Genomic DNA, 21,382 nt, shown 5'->3' on the forward strand with positions numbered 1-21,382 from the left:
CGGCAAGTCACTGCATATTAACGATAGTCTGCTGCGATTCTTGAGTAGAGCAGCATCATTTTCAGCCGAGTGGTGGCGCAGTGCTCAACTTTGTCAAGTGAAGGGTGAAAGTCGTGTCGAAGAGCGTTTGTGAAAGGGGGTTAAACGCACTTCATTCCCGCACTGCCCCGCATTGAGTTGCTGCGCCTACCAAGAAATAGCAACACCACACGTGGGGCCCTATTGTCTCTGGAGCTCGTAATGCCCCTGCCCCTGCAAACTTATCGTTAGCTATTATTTATTTGCGATGTACAGATTACGTTTATTGGAACGCCGCTAAAAACGCGAGAACTCTCGAAGCGGTTTTACCGCCAGCACTGATAAGTACCATCGGTTGACAAATATTCGGCACCCGGGCACTCCCAATATCTCATCGGAGCAAAACGGCAAGTTGGGCCAGTTGGATGGGGTACATTTTTTCACTCGCTTACCGTGCAACACCAAGGAGGACAGAAGAAATGAAACGGACAACATTGTGCTAACAATAGAAATCGCTGAGGTCCACCATATAACGACTATGGATAGCACGTGTACAAGTGAACCATCAGTTGCACGATATGAGAAAGAGAGTAGTTACCTGCGCCACTCTTGATTATCTCAAAAAAATGTTCAAAGCTTCCTCGATGATTATCTTGTTCGGCGCATTACAAGTTCTATACACCTAGTACCAAATATTTTTCACCTTTCTTTATTAAAATATCAGTTGCCAGTTAGTGCCGTGTTGTCCGTTTTCCTTCTATTTTCCTCGTGAGTGTTGAGCTGTAACTGAGTGAAAAAAAAAGTCTCACTGGAACTTATCCATTCGATTCGCCGTGTACCCATAATGTTTTCACGTATAGCAATTACAAAAAAAAAAACTGATAACTGCGGCACATGTAGGCACTGATAGGAGCGTTGAATAGACGATACGTAGAGTGCGGCGGCACTCAATATCTCGCGAAGGCTCCTACCTCCGCTGCTAGAGGCGTCACTCGCCCTTTTTGCGGGGGACGGAAGCGAAGCCTGGACGTGCTAGCGAAATCTGACCGCATTCAGGCCTGCCGTCTTTGTGAGAAATGCTCTCTCCGCGCCGATGGCCGACTCTCGTCCTTGTGGTCGCTGCCCACGCCGCCTTAATCAGTGGCCAGGGTAAGCTCGCTTCTTCTACACCACTTGCCGCACGTGTCATTTTATTAGCGGCAATTGTTGTTGTCGTTTTACGTGACGGAACCACGGCATCATCATGAGGCACGTCGTGTAGCGGTGGTCTTCGGAAATTTAGGTCACCTGGGGCTCCTTAAGGTATTCCTAAATCTAAGCGAACGGGCCTTTGCGTTTAGCCTCCACCAAAAAAAAAAAAAAACGGTCCACCGCGGCCGGCATTCGACTCTTTCGCATTAGCACTCCAGCTCCATAACCACAGATTGTCTCGACATGGTCACTTGTTGCCATAGTTTATGTTGAGGTGTTAACTTTTAACGTTGTCAGCATACAATGCGGAACACGTCGTTGCAGTCATGTGGTGTTGGCGTTGTCGGCCGCACTGCTGTGTAAAATGACTTCGATGCTATTGATTATTATCGCTATGTTTATCCCCCCCCCCTTCGATTTCTCCCCGTAAGGTTCCGGGCTTGCAAGAAACTCCTCAACCCTTTGATATTGCGGTACTCGCAATTTGCTATATCATAACATTTAATGCCATAACATTCCATGTACAGTGCCGTCCACTCTTGGTGCGAACACGGTGCATCGAAGCTAATCGGCGCAGGTGCAAAGGCACTCCCAATATCTCACCGGAGGAAAACGGCTAGTTGGGTCAGTTGGCTGCGATACATTTTTTCAGTAGCTTACAGCGCAACACTAAGAAGGACAGAAGAAGGAAAACGGACAACACCGTGCTAACCAATAGAAATCGCTGAGGAATACTATATAAAGACTACGGATAGCACGTGTACAAGTTTTTATGCGCCAATGCGCTGTTCTTGTTTCGCTGGGAAGCACGCCCGACTGTCAGCATACCAGTAGCGATTCAGCGATACGGAACGGCTTTGCAGAAAAGCGCATGGAGCTTTTTGTGTGGTACACTGCTTAAATGCAACTGAGCCGCTCCTCTTTTCACATACAATCCTTCTTGATTGCATGTATTTTGGCAAACAGCTCAGCATTGCTTTGGTGTGAGTGACTCAACAGTGCAAAGCGACTCCGCATATATGAGAGGTGTTTTAGGAAATGGCTCAGGACAATTTCGACATGTGTCCCTCACACTGTGGGAGCATGCACAGAAACACCAATTTCTACCACGCAATGTTATTCAACGTGGCGAAACTGTCACTTAATCGTTCTTAAATAACTCGCCCTGGTAACGAAGTGGAACGAGTATTATGCATAAGTTCAATATCCAAATTGTGTGTTACCGCAGCCGAACGAAGGACGATGAGTAGAAGAACGCCGTGTTGCTTGACCATATCAAAACAATTTGACCATTGTTCTGCTCACTCTACAATGCACATAGCTTGCGAAAAAATTGCAGCCCGATAACAGCGTCGTCAGCAGTGACGATATTGACAAGCCCACGACAGCATCAAAAAGAATATTGGAGTCGACCTCAGAAGGCATAATGCGAATACCGCAGAGTGGACTGGTTACTTTCAAAGCGGGCTTCAAAATTTCTATGATAGTATCCAAATTAATTTTTTTTTACGTTCAGCTTAGCGAAGAATGAATCGGCCTAGCGTTGTTTAGTGTTGAAAGGCGGATGTAACGCATGACATGAATTTGTGTAGGCATTTGAATGTAGTTCCGCGTGAATTTTTTATTGAAAATTTTGTTGATATTTATGATCTTAGAAAGAGCAGTTCAGAAGCTATGAATATTAAAGAATTACGGCTCAAAATGCGGCCAAACCTTGAATATCAAAGTGTGGTGAACCCTGAAGAAAGTGAGAAGACTGGCTGGCCTTTGTATCTATTCGGGTTCTTTGTTTATTTTGTTTTCTTCTTGGTTTTTTCTTTTTGTTTCTTGCAGTTCTTTTTCTTTCTTTTTTGTTTGTTTATTTTCTAGGATTTTTTTCCTGTCTTCTCATCTCTCTTCATGTAATTGATTTGTAGTCTTATTCTTATTTTTCTTTTTTCTCTGCCTTTCTCGCTTGCTTCCTCTTTCTTTTTGTTCCGATACGTTCCCTTGGCTGTGCGACGCGAAGCGAAGACCGCATACGAAATCTCAAGCCCCTGAAGTGTCCCGCACTTGATATGATCACCAAGGCACTCGAAGAACAAAAGGAAGGACACGCTATTGGCGCGAGCATGCGCTCAGTGTTCTACAGATGATGTCTCTGCCTTACGGGGTTCTGCCTGCGTAACGCCAAGCGACAATCGCGGCATACTACATCGCACGATAGCCCAGGCCCCAAACCGTTGCACACTGCAAACTAAAAAGCTGTTGCACGACGGTGTCAAAGAATTGGAATGAGTGAGTGTTCGCGTAACTCTAATGCAGAGAAGTACGAGTTGGATAATAAAAAAGAAGGGGCATATAGAAGGGGACGACAAGAGGTAGGACTACTGTGTCTAAATAACAAGGCAAGAAATCGGAGGTTTTCACGCTCGATAATGTAGCCAACTATGGCAGGACAACCATCCTGCGTGCATCAAAAACATTATTTAAATGACTGACTGAACAGTGTGGACGATTAGTAATGTTTTAGTATTCATAATGACTGTCGACATACGCCGAGATCAATGTTTCGGGACACGAAACGCAGTCGGTTTGACTGAATTTCCAGCTACGCGAATTTCAAGCATGCCTGTGTACTGCTTGAATCTATCTAACGCTACAGAGCCACGGGTGGTCGAAATGATCCCCAGCCATGTTCTGCACCGTCTCTCATAGAGACAGAGTCGCTATGCAATGTCAAAATCCATGAAGCATACCAACCCTGAGCAATTTCCAAAGGTGCACGTAATTGACAGGGATTGGGACAATGCAAGGAGGAACCATTCGCACCATACCCGGGAAACTGCACAATATTGTAGAAAGCGTTCACGAGTATAGAAGCTTGGGCTAGTTGGTCTACATTCGTGACAGCGAATTTTACTGTGCGAGAACACATAAAAAGTGGCAGCATATCCACGGGGTGAATGATGGAGAGTGGGGCAAAGCATCCATCCGTCCATTCGTTCTTGCTTCCATCCGTCCATGCGTCCGTCTGTGTGACCGTCCAGGCGTCCATCCGCCTGCCCGTGCATGCGTCTGTTCGTGCATCTACACGTTTATCGGTGCGTCCATCCCTGCGTTCGTCCAAGCATCCGCCCCTGCGTCCGTCCATGCATCCATTCGTCCGTGTAGCTATCCGTGCGTCCGTCCATGCATCTATCTGTGCGTCCGTTCATCCATCTAGTCAACACTCTAAGTACCACCATCTCGCATCTTTTCATCATATATTCCGCATATAGAAGCACCGCCATCCAGCGGACATTCCAAGGACTAAACGAGAGGTGGCACACGCACACTTTCTTACGGCTTGCGCTTCGTTTCTACTTCCCACCTTTAACCACCTCGAGTTTATGGCATATACTAGTTCATTGTATTCATGGCACTGCGGCTCAACGCTCGCTAAGCCTTTCTAAGACCAAGGAGGTTACGCCCAGCGAGTATAACGTAGCAACCCTTTCTTGTCAGATAGGGCTCAATGTACATGCCAGTGGCTGCTAATGGGCAACGAGAGACAGGAGAATTCGACTTTTAGATAACGCGCACACTGCGAATTTTTTATTGTTCAACAAGGCACAGGAGAAATCTCCCACCGACACCACCTCGCGGGTCAAAGCGTTACGCTTTGCCCAAACAACGCTTTGCCCAAACAACGCTTTGCCCAAACCATCATGAATGCAGTAAGCGATGAACGCTTTCCTACAATGTCGTTGCGGTACGCTTAATCGCTAGTGGCATAGTGATAGTTGGGTGGCTTTAAAGCAAAGCAAGCACGGCGCTCGAGCGCATTAGTAGAGTAGACGCAATGCCTCAGCGCCTGCGCCGATTATCTTCGTTGCGCCACCGCACCGTGTGTGCTGGCGCCACACGGAACGCCACCACGGTGCACCGTGTTCGTACCAAAAGGGGACAACATGTACATTCAGAACCCTACACTAAATATGTACATCTGGATACTTCTTACTACGTGTACAGCTCAAATATTTCACCTCCTCTTCGCGTGGGATGCATTTTTTTTCACCCGTACACACGTGTGATATAAATATGAGCCGCACTGTTGTGTCTGCACCGTTTTCTACGTACTGCTGGACATACGTGTAACACTTGTGTTCGGCGCACGTAAATATAAAGTTGCGTCGACATTTGTATACCACAAATTAGGCTGAGACCTATCTTCGAAAAAATTCGGGCCGCATTTTATCTTGTGCACTATCTCGATGAGCTTTTAGCCCCGCCGCGGTGGTCTAGGGGCTAAGGTACTCGGCTGCTGACCCACAGGTCGCGGGTTCGAATCCCGGCTGCGGCGGCTGCATTTCCGATGGAGGCAGAAATGTTGTAGGCCCGTGTGCTCAGATTTGGGTGCACGTTAAAGAATCCCAAGTGGTCGAAATTTTCGGAGCCCTCCACTACGGCGTCTCTCCTAATCAAATGGTGGTTTTGGGACGTTAAACCCCACATATCAATCAATCAATCGATGAGCTTTTATTTTAGAATGAACTCACAAACACTTTCTGACATTTGTGATGGCGCATACATATTTTGTTGCTACGCACTTGATTCGCCAGAGGCAGCCCCCTTAGTCTAGATTTTAAGGCGGAAAGCGTCACCTTTCTTTTTTTTTATTGGGGGGGGGGGGGGATTGAATTGCAGACAGACTTTCATCGTCGATAAAGAGGTGCCAAGCCACATAACACTTGCTCTCGATCAACAGAATCCTAAATGTAAAATCACAGACTGAGTTGGTTATCCTAAAGGATAAAGTTGGATGCTGCGAGAACACGGCACAAACTAATTGTGCTACCCGTAGAACGTTCACGTTGTTTTTAAGCCCACCAGGATGTAGAATATGAGCTTTACAGCCGCATATTTTGAACTATAGCAACGGTGTGCCTGGAATCAGCGGTCGCAAACACATTCCATGCGCAGCACGCCAAGTAAAGTGCTGTCATATGCTAATTTAATAGCCTGTTCTTTCTTTTTTTGCCATACCTAACATGCTGCGTAGATTTAACACCCCTTGCTTAGTCACGTTGTTTTTGTAATGAAAGGAATTTACTGAAAGAAAAAAACAACAACAGAAGTTATGTGCAAAAGCTGAGAAATAAAGAACAGAACAATCCCTGTATGACGTAAGCGGATTTTTCGCATTTGGCGTTTCGTTGAAAGCAAATACAGACCGCTCGGAGTTTGTATTAAAAGTTAAACATGTAAAGTGAATCAACGTTAGCCTCAGCCTTCTCAGTGAAGGGCAAAAAAGCTGCATTGTTCCGGACAAACTGACTTTGTAGTTGGAGTACACTCACTGCGGTTAAGTAAAGCGCAGGGCACGTCGTTTCGTGACTTCGGTGCGTTGATTTTATTCCTGCAAGCACTGCGAACAGGCAGTTGGCTTAGCACACTTACGGTAACTTTGTATTTAATGGTAGCCGATTCGTTATGAAATGTCAGCTCTTCCAATGAGACCATTTTACGATGCACGGCTTTCGTTACGTAACTGCGATGGATATAGCCGCAGCTGATCTCTGTGGCGTGTGTGCTGACGTCATAGTACCATGCCTACGTGTTATGCAGCCATTAGTAGGGAAGCACGCGCAGACGTGGCATCAGGTTTCAAAGACCGCTTTATCAGGCAGTGTTTTAGCGATGCACACATGCCTCGTGCGCCTGGCCTTCTCCCTCTTGCGGGTCTCCCATGTGGTCTCTAAACTATGTTTTCACTGCCAGCGACCCGGGCGTAGCCAAGGGGTTGGGGGGGGGGGGATGATTTCCTTTTCTCGAAATAAAAAAAAATATTTTGCGTACATACGCATGCACACATTTGAACGCGTGCACGAATATGCATTAGGTATAGTAAAGCCTTGCACCTTTACCCCCCCCCCCCAAAAAAAAAAATCTGGATGCCAGTGACTGTTCTGTATAGGTTGAACCTCAGCGCCACTATGTTGCTGGGGTAACGTACACCGAAGTATGTTAGATATTCAGCTGCTCAGGTATTTGGGCCAAATAGTATATTTCTCCGAATTTTCACCAAGAAAAAAATTGCCCGCAGCTTCCCTCGGGGGAACACTGAGGAGGATGCGGAGCATATAATTGGTTAACGGGGTGTTAAAGTGCGACTTACTTGGGTCGATGGCTAAATTGGTTAACGTGGTTGTGAAATGGGGTGTTAAATTGCGACTTACTTGGGTCGATGGCTAAATTGGTTAATGTGGTTGTAGGAGGGGGTGTTAAATGAGTGAACACGTACACACGTATGCGAAAGGGCGGCGCTGGTCGAAGGGACGTCGATCATTGTGTTTGTGGATTCGTTGGAATTCATTTCACCGCGACCTTGGACGTCGACGCGCCGTACAAACCAACCGACGAGCGGCAACTGAGCGAGCGAGCGCCGACCTTGAGTATATATACAGCGCGACGGCGCATGCACTGTCAGCTGTTGAATGTTCGAGAAGGGGGAGAAGCGCAACGGCGCATGCGCGCGCGTCAGCTGCCGATGTTCTCGAAGCGCGACGGCGCATGCGCGCGCGTCAGCTGCCGATGTTCTCGAAGCGTGACGGCGCATGCGCGCTACATTATACAGCTAGCGAATGTTCGTGAAGAGGAGAAGCGCACGCGGTGTGTAGAGGAGGAAGGGTGCACAGATGGTGGAGGAGTGAAGCGCGCGCGGTGTGTAGAGGAGGAAGGGATGCACAGATGGTGGAAGAAGGAGGAGGAAGCTTGCGGACGGCGCCGCACTACAAGCCTCGAGTATTAGATGCTCCGCATCTAAAAAAAAAGGAGAGAAGACATGAACTTTAGATGCGTACGTAAGTGAAGCGCGATAAGTAGCATACAATTCCTAGGTAAGGACATTGGTTATGAGGTTTGTGCATCTGTATATTCCAATCGGCTTCTGCAAAGTCTAGTATCGTTTAGCTAGTAATAATGATAACATAATAGTTTTGGGGCTTTTACGTATCAATAGAACGATATTGATTTGATTGATATGTACGGTTCAACGTCCCAAAACCCATATGATTATGAGAGAAGGCGTAGTGAAGGGCTCCGGAAATTTTGACCACCTGGGGTTCTTTAACGTGCACCCAAATCTGAGCACACGGGCCTACAACAATTCCGCCTCCATCGGAAATGCAGCCGCCGCAGCCGGGATTTGAACCCGCGACCTGCGGGTCAGCAGCCGAGTACCTTAGCCACTAGACCACCGCGGCGGGGCAATAGAACGATATGAACATGACAGAGGCTGTAGGGGCAGGCTCGAACTAATTAGGACCACCTGATGTTTTTTTTACATGCCTTCACCAGTTAAGGGTAGCAGACCAAAAATTATTTTCAGGTTAACCTCCCTGTTCTTCCCTTGACCTTTCTCTCTCTTTACTGAAATGTTAGTACATGAATGATCAAGCAGTCCGCTCTAATACAAGTATGCTCGCCAAGGCCGGGTGTCAAACTAAACGTCCTGAACATTTCAGGTCCGACAGCTTATACGTTAAGCTGCCGCAGCGGGTAACATAAAACGAGATGAAGTACTTGGCACAGGGATGCCAGCCTTGAGTCACGATGAGCCCAATACCGAAAATGGTTTGGCAATAGACTGTTTTGTAATTGAAGTTGTTGATAGCCAAAGAACCCAGAAAACGACACTAAAAATGAATGAATATCACAATCGGCAATTGTTTGCGCAGGTATGGTCAAAATTCCAGCCTCCTTCCAAACTGTTGGCCAGGCTTACACTGTCAGTAAATGTTCACCTGAGGCCCGCTCCAGCGAATCAGGAGTAGCATCAGAATTCAGGGAGAGCTACCTAAAGAATTTCAAGACGGGACACGGCCGAGCGTCTCTCGTCATTGACCTCGGTGTTATGGAAACGGTGCGCTACATTGAAGACGAAGCTCTCAACCAGACTGTACAGATCAGCAGCCAACGTAAGTGCCTAAAAATGGTTCTTTATGCTTCTTTCAAAATACACGAAATGAAAAACAGAGCAAAACATCGAAGGCCTTGATAGGAAACTTTGTGGGGCATTATAAAGTAGTATAGTGCCATAAAATGACCATATGATCATCTTTACACAGTTGATATTCACCCATTGCAAGAAAATAAGCTCTCTCCGTAAATTTCAAGCGTAACCCAAAGCGTTTACTGCTCAAATTTTCCGACAAAAACTGCTGATTTTAATATTTTTCGTAAATTAGAATATTTTCAATATCTTCAAGCCCGACCCATTTCAGTATAGTCACGTGAAAGAGTCTTCGCTAGTTCGGCTTGCCTAAATATACGTTGTAATATTATATATTGAAATGAACAACCTCGAGTTCCTGATATTAAATTTGATGGTATCACGTGACTTTCCACAATAATGTCAAGGTTTTGTGCGGCCTATGAAGCCTCAGTGACATTGAATAGAAACTCCCTGTGGGCGTTCAAAGTGCAAGAGATAATATTTGTAGCGACTACTATACGCTGGCATATCTAGCCCTTAGAATAGAGTAAAGTTTAGTAAACATGTAAAAAGCGTAACAATGGAATACGTGGATTGATTGAAAATAGTTCAAACGCTACTGAAACGTATAGCTGGAGTTGTAGTAACAACTGAACCGTACCGAATCTTATAGTTACAGTCGTAGTTCCCGTTGTTTTTTGCAATTTTCATTTTCTTACTTCCAGTGCGGGATATATAGCAAACCGGATGCTCGCCTGGCTAACGTATACTTGCCTTCCTTATATTTTTTTACCCTCTCTCTCTCTCTCACTGAATGAGCATTCAGGCAAGTACTTGAGAGTGATGGGAACAATTAGACCAAAGCAAAAAGTGACTATGACTGGTTTATGAACTGATTAGGAGTGTTATACTGCAAAACGCTGAAGCAAAGTAGTCATTTTTTGTGCTTCAGGGTATTGATATAGAAATGGCGTTTCGAATTATTTGACTTCTCCCGCGTGACCGATCTTGCTCGCAGTGTGCTCCCGGGTAAACGCGGACATGGTGAACACGTTCAACTTCCACTTACTCAAGGGTCTCAATGGTTCCATGGTGTTCCCGATACGTCAAATGCTGAGCATGCCTCCGTCCAACGAGAGGCCCGTCACAGGAACGTGCCGGGGTATGCCGTGCATAACGTGGACGTACAGGCGAAATCCCGTCAAAAGGACGGACGAGGATGGCGCAGTAATAGAGACTGTCGATGTCTACTACGCAGTGTGGACCGGTAAGGATTCAGTCTGTAACACCACGCCCAGTGCGTATACCAACCGTCATATGAAGGCTACGAGTAAGTGGTGGTTACTGTTATCGTGCCTCCGTACCTAGGTCATAAACACAACGGAAAGAGAACACACTGATTGTTGCGGTTGTGTTTTCCACAATACAGGTATGTCACACGCAGCAAAACAAGCAGAACTTTCATCTCGCGTTTCCCAACTATTCGTGTTGTTCAGCCATGCTTTAGTTTAAGCTAATTGATAATACATATACTTAAGCTAGCATCTAGGCATGATGCAAACGAGAAAAAGAAACAATATTCAGGAGACGGGCACCATCTATACCGACTGTTTACATTCGTTGTCCTATTATTTATTTCCTTTCTCTTTTTCCGGAGGAGGCGGTAACACCTCTGTAGCCATTTCTCAATTTAATCCAGTAAAATTTCACGAACATGGCTCTATTCGTCCACCAATGTAAAAAAAAAGAAGTGGTGCAAAGAACAAATCACACAGGGAGGAAATGAATGGGGCAAAAGCGATAGTGAAGTGAAAAAATTATGAACCATCTTTCCGAAGGGAAGCATGATGGGATGCGAAGCAGCATCAGTGAGCGTGGCGTTGGCCTGGTTAAAACGGGTGTTGACGAGGGTGCTGGGAGAATGGTTTGAAGCAAAACTTGGTGTAGGGTTTACTCGAGTAAACGTTTGTTCAAAACACAAAGACATGGTAGGCGGGTTGGGTTTCGTGTAAGTTCCATCGCAGATAAGCGCGCCCAAAGACTAGACAGATTTAATCATGCGTCCACAACAGCCGTACGTACGCAGCCTGCTTGCCATTTGCTGCGTTCGTGTGGCTGCTGCGGACGCGCAACTAAATCTATCTAGTATTTCCAGTCGACGTGCGGTCGAGCGTTGCGGGCGCTGGAGCAACTCCGACTTCCTGGAGAGGTTGAAGCGAGAGAGAAGTGTGTTGCGAGCGGGCGGAGGAGCCGCAGTCGCTGAGGATGATGGAGAGAGTGACGTCAACGCGCAGCTGCGACTTCACCTACTTGTTACCGCTTCAACGCTTGCGGCGAAGTGGTTGTGCGGGCACACGAGACAGCGTTACACAGGCTCGTCAAACAGCGGCTTCGCATCTAAAACAAATATTCTCAGATGGCCAACGGTATGACATGAAAGGTCTTCACGATAGCTACGTACAAACCCATGGTGTTTTCTCCTGCAAACTTCGAGGTACAGAATACTGCCTGCGTGCGCCTGGAAGAACTTGCAGACAGCATAAAACAAATGTGGCCCCTACCTGATTTGTACTGGCTCATGGGCGCAATGCTACATGTGCGTGTATCATAGAGTTTCCTGTAATATTTACTAGGGGGAACTTTGACGCAGTAATCGTTCAGTCACCATGAAAATGATGGGTAGTACGTAGTCTTCGTGATTGCGGGCACCGAATGCACTTGTGGCTTTGTTTTAATTGGTGTGTTTTGGTTTTGTTTCGAATAAAATAACGGGTCTTTGTGAACTTCGTGAGCCGCTTTGAATTGGCGAGACTAAAGACGTCAAATTGGGGAAGCGTAATGCTAAACGTTTGCTAAACTTTGTCTTGGGGCAAAGCTGATTCAGGCTATACCCATCATTTCTGTGTTTGCCAAAGTGCCATGCGTTGCAGCTTCCATAGACATTCTTAACGCCAGAGTTACCTACCATGTACATATATGAAGCTATGGCATGCATAAATACTGAAGCAATGCCCATTTGCTCTCTTACGACGCAAGCGATAGTGTTAATAAATAACTTCAGGAAGACGGCTGTTCTTAGACGCGTGACTTCATATACACTGCCCATAGTTGCGATAAATGACATTCTCTGTAGACAGATGGTCACCACTTTGATTTTCCATGAACCACCCAGAACATCGTTAATGCACCTTTGGACTAAAGGATGACAGTCGGCATCAATCTATGGTGGGTAGCCTTATGAACGGAGACGAAGCCGGCGGCACAAGAAGCATGATGTCCCATTTTTCCTTATACCGGTGTCGCTTGAGCTGCCTTAAACCCTAAACACGAAATCACTCACCCAATTCTGTCGTCATTTGAACACATGATCATTTAAGTTATAGGATAAAACATGCTTTTGTCGTGGGCTCGGGGCTCAGCGTATCTTGCTAGATCTTGTTCAAAATGTGTGCAGCCTGTGTTTCAGTTTTTTCAATATTTCCGCGCAGATTTCACAGAGAAAAATTCCTGGTACTCGATGTCCGCTGAACGCAATGTTCCTATTGAGCTCCGAATGTGTCGCCAGGAAAAGGTCAGGCGACCAGGCGAGAACAGCACTGAAATCACCGAGCAGCTCAACGTGATGGAGATAATGCAATTTACTCACGAACAAGTAAACGCCGAAGATTTGGAGGTGAGCATATAGACTCACACAGAGTGTTTTATTATTATTATTATTATTATTATTATTATTATTATTATTATTATTATTATTATTATTATTATTATTATTATTAATTTTATTATTATACACTCAAAACACAACAAATTGTAGCGAAGGTTTGAAACCACTCACAACTGTCATTTAGAGGGTCAAGGCGCCAGCCAGCTCCTTGGAAGGGAAAGCAGAGAAAAAAGGAAAATAGTGTGTGTTTTAACTGCCAAGATAACACGCGAAAAGCCGCTCGCCAAGCCTGCCTTTGCTTCAGCAGAATCTTTCAGAATCGTTGCCCAGCTAAACGAAGACGATATGGTAGTGGTGATCGCTAGGACACGGCTGAAAAGGGAGTTGAAAGCAGTGCAGTGATGCAGAACGTGCGCACGAGTAACACTGCTTCAGTTCATTAACGCGACAAGCCATCAAAGTCAGTACTTCAGAGGGAGGAAGATATGAAACCGTGAATGAACGTGGTGCATAATTTTTACAGCAAGAGTTACAGAATCGAAGCAACAACTGAGTTTGGCACCGTTTTTGTCAGCCGCCACTGCCACTGTCCGCAACCGCTATCACGCACAGTAAGAATATATTTAATAAATTAAAAGAAATGCTTGGTTGAGATGGGATTAAAAGTCGGGCCCTCTGCTTGTCAGTCGAGTATTTTATCATGGAGACATGCCGGTGTCTGAAACTCATCCGCGATGAGATCCTATACTGGTGTCATGTCGGGCAAGTAATCGTGTTAACCTGCGTATATAGTATTGCCAGGCGGAAGAGTAAAATAACAACCCGGGGTCACACAGTAGAAATCGCCCCACCATTCAGTTGTTGAATGCTTCCAGTTTATTACACATCAATCAGCCATAATTATTCAATGATATCAGCACCAGCGTAAAGTCTACTTACACACCTAGCCGGAGCCTTGGTTCTCTGAAGAATTACAAATAAATAGCACAGTGGGTGCTTTCATACTTAATGAAAGTTACTATAATTTATGGCATGATGGTTACCTAGTTCTTTCTCTGCGTTCATGGTCATGGCTGCCTTGTCGTTCTAGAGCTCTCTTATATAAACAAAAAATTGGCCCCGTATCTGCATGTTACACCGCAAACGTCTTCAAAAGACGATAGTCTTGCGTCTGGAGAGAATGAACAAAACGTTTATTTTTCATTTTATTTTCAATTCTTTACAGATACTGCAATCCCCATAGGGTATTTTAGCAAGGTAGAAATACAGCATATTATCGGACAAATGCAGGCAACACAACAAAACATGGTAGAACAAATACATGCTACGCGAACGAATACATTGTTTTAGGCTATTGCGTGTACAAATACAGGCCCTGTACAAAACGTCAACTAAATAATCAAAAACTCGACAAAAAGAAATACATATTATGATGGAGGTCATATTGGAAAATTATTAACAGATGTTTGCGCCAAATGAAGGCAGTGAAGGTTGTGTAACTTGGGTATTAGTCAGGTTATTCCATTCAGTCACCGTTCTTGGAAAAAAAAAGAATATTTGTAACAATTGTTTTTTACGTTGAATGGAGTAATTGTTAGGCGATGCCTCTGTCTTGTGGCATAATTGCAGAAGAAAAAGTAATTATATCATATATGTTTTTATTGTACTGTTTATTGATAAGTTGAAATAAAAAATTTAGTCGGGAAGCACGATTGCGATCCGTAAGTGCCGGCAAGTTGGCTTGTTTTAGAAGTTCAATTGCAGAGATACGGGTGAAGTTATTGAAAATGAAGCGAACTGCCTTGCGCTGCACCCGCTCGTGTTTTTTAATGTTAGTTTGCGTATAGGGGTCCCAAATAATGGTGGCATAGTCAAGGACTGGAAGTATAATTGTTTTATATGCTAATGAGCGTACGGAATATGTAGACAGTTTTAACGCCCCCCTAAGAAAAAACAATATACGGTAGGCGTTGGCGGTTACTTTAATGATGTGTAGATTTCATATTAGGTTGTTAGTTATCCACAGACCCAGGTACATAAATTATGTTACCTCATATAGAGAAACATTGTTAGCTTTGTAATTGAAACTGTGCTTATTCTTTTTGCGAGTAATACACATTAAAGCAGTTTTCTCGAAATAGGCCGACATCTGCCAATCTTTGCACCAGGCAACAACCTTCTTAAGTGCATCATTTAGTAAGATTTGATCACTAGGACTATCTATTTCGGAGTGTAAGACACAATCGTCGGCATAAAGTTTATACTTAACAGTTGATGTTCTGCGCAAGAGAATTGGTGAATGGTATTCTGAAGGCGTTGCGTTAGAGTGTCTCGAGCGTGCAGCGGCGGCGAACGAGTGCATCAAGTCACGTCACACGTGATACATGAACGCTATCCGGCAGTTACCCTAAGAAACGGGGCGCGCGCCTGTCTCTGAGGTGATACGGCGTAGAACGCAAGGCGACGGGTAGTTGCCACCCCCGTGTCGTCTTAGCAAAGCGTTGCAAACACTTGCCATTTCGTGCAAGCGTTGCATGACCAGCGCAGCGTTATAAAGGCTACGATCCTTAAAATTATTTATGTATGTCTTTTCTAGTAAAAATACACAAAAATAATATTGACGTGTTGTTATGGTGCCTCAAATATGCCCAATAATTGGTTTTTAATTGAAAATCGCACAAGTAGTAACGCTGTACCTTGAGCGATATTGGTGGGCGCTGCGGATGGGGTCGACCGTTTGGAGTAAGGTTTGGTCACTTCGGGGCCGCTTAAGGTACAGTTAAAGGTGGACAGACAAATGTACATGCAGACAGGCAGACAGGCAGACAGTCCAAAATTTTTGCGTCGAAGGTCCCCAAGAAATACTATCGTCTTTAAAAGTCGGCCCTGTGTTGGAGCTCGAACGCTTATACAATCAAGGGCGTGTTGGCAGTCCGTTGTGTGCACTTGTGGCTCCTATGAAACACCTGAGCACTGTCCGGCATTCGCTACACTGTCCTGCATTTGCTACGCTGAGGACTTTGTTAAATAAATTACTGGTATGAGTGAATGACGATACACAATCACCTCTTTCCGAGAGGCTGCGTTTATCAACGCGACTAGGCCCATTGAGGTCTACCCACTTTAATGTACCAAAGGGAGCTGGTCATCCGGTAATAGATGCTTTTCTTTTAAATGCGATGCAGTTCTTAGCCAACTTCGTCGACTTTACTGTATCTATCTCTCCATTTAGCTGCCAACGACTTTTAGCTCTCCTGGCCATTTCGATAATGGGATCTATACCAATATTGGTATGGCATAACACGACCGTATTGCGAGCATGAATGACTAGTGATAACATGAAAATAGTGACATGTGTGTCATGAATGTCCAATTTACATGGTCTTGCTGCTCTCAGAGTGGTTTCGTTCACATGACATTTAAAACTTGTATGTGTTGACATGACTGCACGGCGAACACAAGTGACAGGTCTTAACGTTGAAATCACGTCATGCATGTCATGTAAGTCATGACTACATACGCTCATGGTGCGCTCGCAGTCGTTTAACTAGATTCATACATACCAAATTCGGTATTACGTGACGTGACTGGACGGCGAAAGTAAATTACTCGTTCAGATATGATAATCATGATATACGTGTCATGTAAGAACATGACTACGTGTCACACTCATGATGCGCTCGTGGCCGTTTCGCTAGTTTTGCATATACAAGATTTGGTATTACGGGACGTGAATAGACGGCGAACACAACTGCCAGGTGCAAATATGTTGATCATGACATGGGAGTCATGAACGCCATAGTTTACATGCCTGTCACTACTGGTGCTGGCATTGGAAACGGTAGTGATGCTGTCGTTACGCAACTATAAACAAAATTCCTGACTCTTACCTGAATACGTGAGTGCGCATATTGCTCCTTGTGTTTATTGCGTACTAAGTCCATCCGCTTCGTAAGGTAGCGCTGATTTTAAAGTAAAACATCAACCTTCCTCATTCGTGCTTCGCCTATCATCGATTCCGCGTGAGATCTGCCAATTTTTTTGTGTTTACTTGTACTTGTCTAAGTCACTGTCATCTTTTTTTTACTCCACTCTTTTCCTTCCTCCAGGTGGCAGTTGCCAGCTTGTTCTATTTTTTTCTCTCGGTGTCTTTGGGTCTTTAGAAAAAGTTTATTTGAACACAACATAAGGAACAAGCGTCTATACAACAAGCACAATAACAAACAAATGACAAAGCACAACATACATGACACATTTAAACAAAAGTGTCCAAGCCCATAGGGTGTTCCTAACACATGTTACTAATTACTACATACACTACATATATCCACTAATCACAATATGGACAATGTACATGATGATATATGTACAGAATTTACAAGACTTGGTGAAGATGTTAGCAAGTATATACAACAGGCATAGAGATTCGTGAAATTGACATAATTTACAGCGTTAGAATGAAGTGCATATGTTCAAGAACTCACAGCCATACGGGGCACACACAAATACATAGAAATAGTAAACACATACAGAATACATGCACTAATGCGACACTGAGAGGTGACCTGGTTATAGGAACCAGGCCAGGTGGAAAACTAATCGAACACGTCTGTCAACTACGGACAGAAAGTGGCACCACAATTGTCGTAGAAATTATTTCTCCCCAAGGAAGAACAATTCCTCCGACAGAAACGATAAGAGTTCACAGTAGAGGCGTTCCAGAATCGGAAAAAGGAGCACGACGACGATGACCTGCCGCAACAGCTTCGCACCTATTACGCCATAAACAAAAGGCTCCCGCAGCTATTAGAAGGCGTGCAAAGCGACTACGCGAGCAGCGACCAGATGTTACAAAGCGATTAACACCTACGCCACGAAAACTAGCGTTAGCTGACTTCCAAAACACCTTTGCGATGACACATTGCTTCAGCATATGCTGGTTAGACTCCTGTAACGGGCAGTTAGGACAAGTGGAAGATGGGACCATGTGCCACCTCTCCAATCTGTCCCGTGTTGGGAGTACTCTCCATCCAAGACGCCACATAAAGTCACGGAGGTGACCAGGCAAAAACGATGCCGTTATCGCGCTCCACGAGACATGTCTCGATCGTGCTAGACGGGCTGGAGGAACCAGAGGAAGCAGAAGAGCCGCCGTTGTATCTACAATGCGGCTTTCAATAATGTCCACATTGGGACAAACATGCTGCGCGTGTCGATAAAATGCGACTGCCGTTCAGAAAAATGCAGGCGCGTTAGGTGTTTGCGATGCAGAATTAAGCCGTGCATGTAGTAGTAAATAGCGTATCTTGGTGCCTAAAAATAGCAGGCAAGATAACGTGCGGCACACTGATCACCATGCAACAACCGAAGTAAGAATCGTCAGGCAAGCAGCCGGCAGCGAACAGATACGGATGCCCATGCGAATCCAACACAGTTTCTCGGTTGTCCAAGTGCTGCTCGGCAAACCAGCTCTCTTCCACCTGACCAGAAAAATGAGCTAATGAGGGATTACAACGACCTAGTGATTCGTAATGGGGGCTGTACGACATGAGATATGTACCATGAACGGCCGCAAAAACACAGTCTGTGCTAAATACCTTTTTTTGAGCATAGGTAAATCATACTTTTGTGCTTCCCGGATGTGTCGTTTTACATCTTCGACTACTGAAACCCACAAGGAGGCTGATATGCCGTAGCAAGTATAATCAAGCCCCAGAATGCAAATGGAGTCACTTTTTTGAAGACCAGAAAAGGGACTTAGGCAGACGTCTGGAGAACCAATGAATAAATATTGACATTTTGAAAAATTTAACGCAGCACCTGAAATCGTGCCATACGCAGCAAAATGTCGTAGGCTATAGGGACAAACTGTCCTCGTTCTTCAAATAGAACGTGATGTCATCAGCAAATGCTGTCACCGTCATGGTACCACTGCCTGGAAAAGGAAGGCCTAGAACGTATGAATCAGCGATTATCGAGCCAAGGAATGGGTCGAGGCTGAGTACAAAAGATGCAGGGGATAGAGGATACCCTTGGCGAATACCACGGGTAACAGAAAATGGCACTCTCTCTAAACGATCAAGAAACAACGTGCTGCGTATATTTCGGTATGCGTTTGTGAGAAGCTCAATGAAGTTTTGGGAAAAGCCAAATGCTGCCATTACGCTAAATATAAAGCTGTGTTCGAGGTGATCGAATGTCTTTTCTTGGTCAGGTGAAACCTAGAGTCCCCGAGCTGATCTTGCTAACGTGTACGCAATTATATCGCGCGTAACAAAGGAGAGACTATGGATTTCTTTTCCAGGAATAGAGCACGCCTGATGATGACCTATTAAGAAAGGCATCGGGCTTCTCAAACGCCGAGTGATAACTGCTGCGAAAGTTTTAGAATCAACGTTGTGGAGCGTTATTGGTCTCCACTCCTCTGGGCGAACAAACGATGGGTCGTGTTTAGGAGAACAATTCGACCATCGCGAAAGCTATCAGGGAAATCAAAGTTCTCAAAACAGTGGCAAATAACAGAGGTGAAAAGAGCCGAAATGACGTCCCCAAACGGTAAATAAAACTCAACAGGCAACTCGTGCAGCCCAGGGGCCGAGTCACGCTTCATGGAAGACAGTGCTTCATCAGTTGACGGACTTGAGCAAAGCTGTTCAGCTACTTCTGATGAAATTTGAGGGAGCCTACTTAGAATTGTGGCTGTCTGGGTGCTACCGTGATGTGATGACATTGTCGTACGAGCCATGTTGGCAAAGTGAGCTACAAAAACTGATTGATAACGTGCCAGCGGCAACACAGTTGGTAAGGATTTGGCAGCCTGATTTCCTAGTGGACTCGACGGGTTGAGAAGCGAGCTTTTCGCAAAGCGCAGAACCTCAGGGTGAGCACATGGATTACGCCTGCAACGCCAAGCAGCCGCCGTCAATGACCACGCTGCAATAAGGCGTTGAAAACGACCCCGTAACTCTTGCTGCCATGCACGCATCAAGGGAGTTAGCCGATCAACTCGAAAAGCAATACGCAGCCTTGTGGCAGTGTCTGCTAGTTCTTCGGACGTATGGCGTCTAATGGCACGCCTTTGTGCACGCCTTTGGTATCTGTGTATGCAAATAAAATGGCAGAAATTCCTTGTATGTGTACTTGTATTATTTGCCTCTTGAGAGTCTACACAGTCCTCACAGGCTCCAGGAAGTCCACTTTTCAAGCTCTATCTGTGACTGTGCTGCGCATTCCTTGCAGGTCTGGGCGATTCTTTATCAAACCTCCACGACATCTACCGTGCCTCTTTTATGTCGATTTTCCGTAGCTATGCATGCCGGGACCATTGTACAGAATACAATAAGCTTATTTTTGGCAAAGAACACAGACCATTTGCAACCTAGTAGCCATAAATAGCGCTGGCCTGTCCAAAGCACATGATGCTTAGGTAGCCACTAGAACCAAGAAATCCAATTCTTGAACTCTGAGTGAACGTTCTCATTAGCGAAAATACTGAGTCTATGGCCGTCAGAAATGACCAAAGCAGTTGAAGTGCTTGAATATTCTTTAAAGCGCTAATATTAGGGACGAGTATTGGATGAACTACGCTGAAATGGTGCACTGCGTGCTTGTTTGTGTGCTGTATTAAAAGAGGGGACATTTAAACTTTTTGAAATGGGCATTCGCATATAGGTATATATATTTTCTTTTCATGATTACTTTTCCCTAAATAACACGCGGAGAGGGGTAGCCATCACCAAGAAAAGGCGATAAAAACTGCGTTGTTTAATTTTATCTCATTTAGCCCCGCCGCGGTGGTCTAGTGGCTATGGTACTCGGCTGCTGACCCGCAGGGCGCGGGTTCGAATCCCGGCTGCGGCGGCTGCATTTCCGATGGAGGCGGAAATGTTGTAGGCCCGTGTGCTCAGATTTGGGTGCACGTCAAAGAACCCCAGGTTGTCTAAATTTCCGGAGCCCTCCACTACGGCGTCTCTCATAATCATATAGTGGTTTTGGGATGTTAAACCCCACATATCAATCAATCAATCAATCAATCAGTTTTATCTCATTTAAAAAAAGTACAGGAGTGTTTTAGTGAAATACATAAAGTGTGTTCATGTTTGACATTCATTTGTAGTACCCGGACGGAGTGTACTGCGAAGGCTTTGCCGCTGAAGAGTGGAAACCGGACGCGTCCCCTCTCAACTACCTCAGCTACTTAGCAGAAGTCACTGTTGACGCGAAGAATGACCGGGCTGTTGCTGACTCACGTGTGAGTGCCTCCAACAATGGACCGTGAGTTGGAACAATGCATTTAGCCGTGAGACGGAAGTGTTGAAAAATGAGCAATTAATGAGTGTGTATACTGAGCTTTGTTATATTGTTTCTACGGCTCTTGAAAAGAAGGGAACAACGCTCTTCTAAACTTGATATATTTTGCTTAATGGGTATGACCATTTGTTTGCTTACTCGTTTGTCACTCGGCAAGTGTTTGCGCGCATATTTAGAGGGCTGTATTGGTGCAAAATAAAGTCAGTTGTTAGTCCGTGAACGAGTGTGGTTTGTGTTCTTAG

The 21,382-nt window shown here is 45.1% G+C and overlaps 1 protein-coding gene across 1 annotated transcript; it reads left to right on the forward strand.

The window, feature by feature from the left end:
• The first annotated feature begins 1,011 nt into the window (after positions 1-1,011).
• Positions 1,012-21,211, forward strand: LOC142814572 (uncharacterized). The gene is made up of 5 exons (XM_075893497.1): positions 1,012-1,167; positions 8,910-9,149; positions 10,185-10,433; positions 12,655-12,839; positions 20,947-21,211. Exons 1-5 carry the CDS (start codon positions 1,095-1,097, stop codon positions 21,106-21,108), a joined length of 909 nt encoding a protein of 302 aa, XP_075749612.1. The 5' UTR covers positions 1,012-1,094; the 3' UTR covers positions 21,109-21,211.
• Positions 21,212-21,382: the final 171 nt, after the last annotated feature.

The sequence above is a fragment of the Rhipicephalus microplus genome, chromosome 4 (genome assembly GCF_043290135.1).
Source record: "Rhipicephalus microplus isolate Deutch F79 chromosome 4, USDA_Rmic, whole genome shotgun sequence".
In the NCBI taxonomy this organism is placed as follows: Eukaryota; Metazoa; Arthropoda; class Arachnida; order Ixodida; family Ixodidae; genus Rhipicephalus; species Rhipicephalus microplus.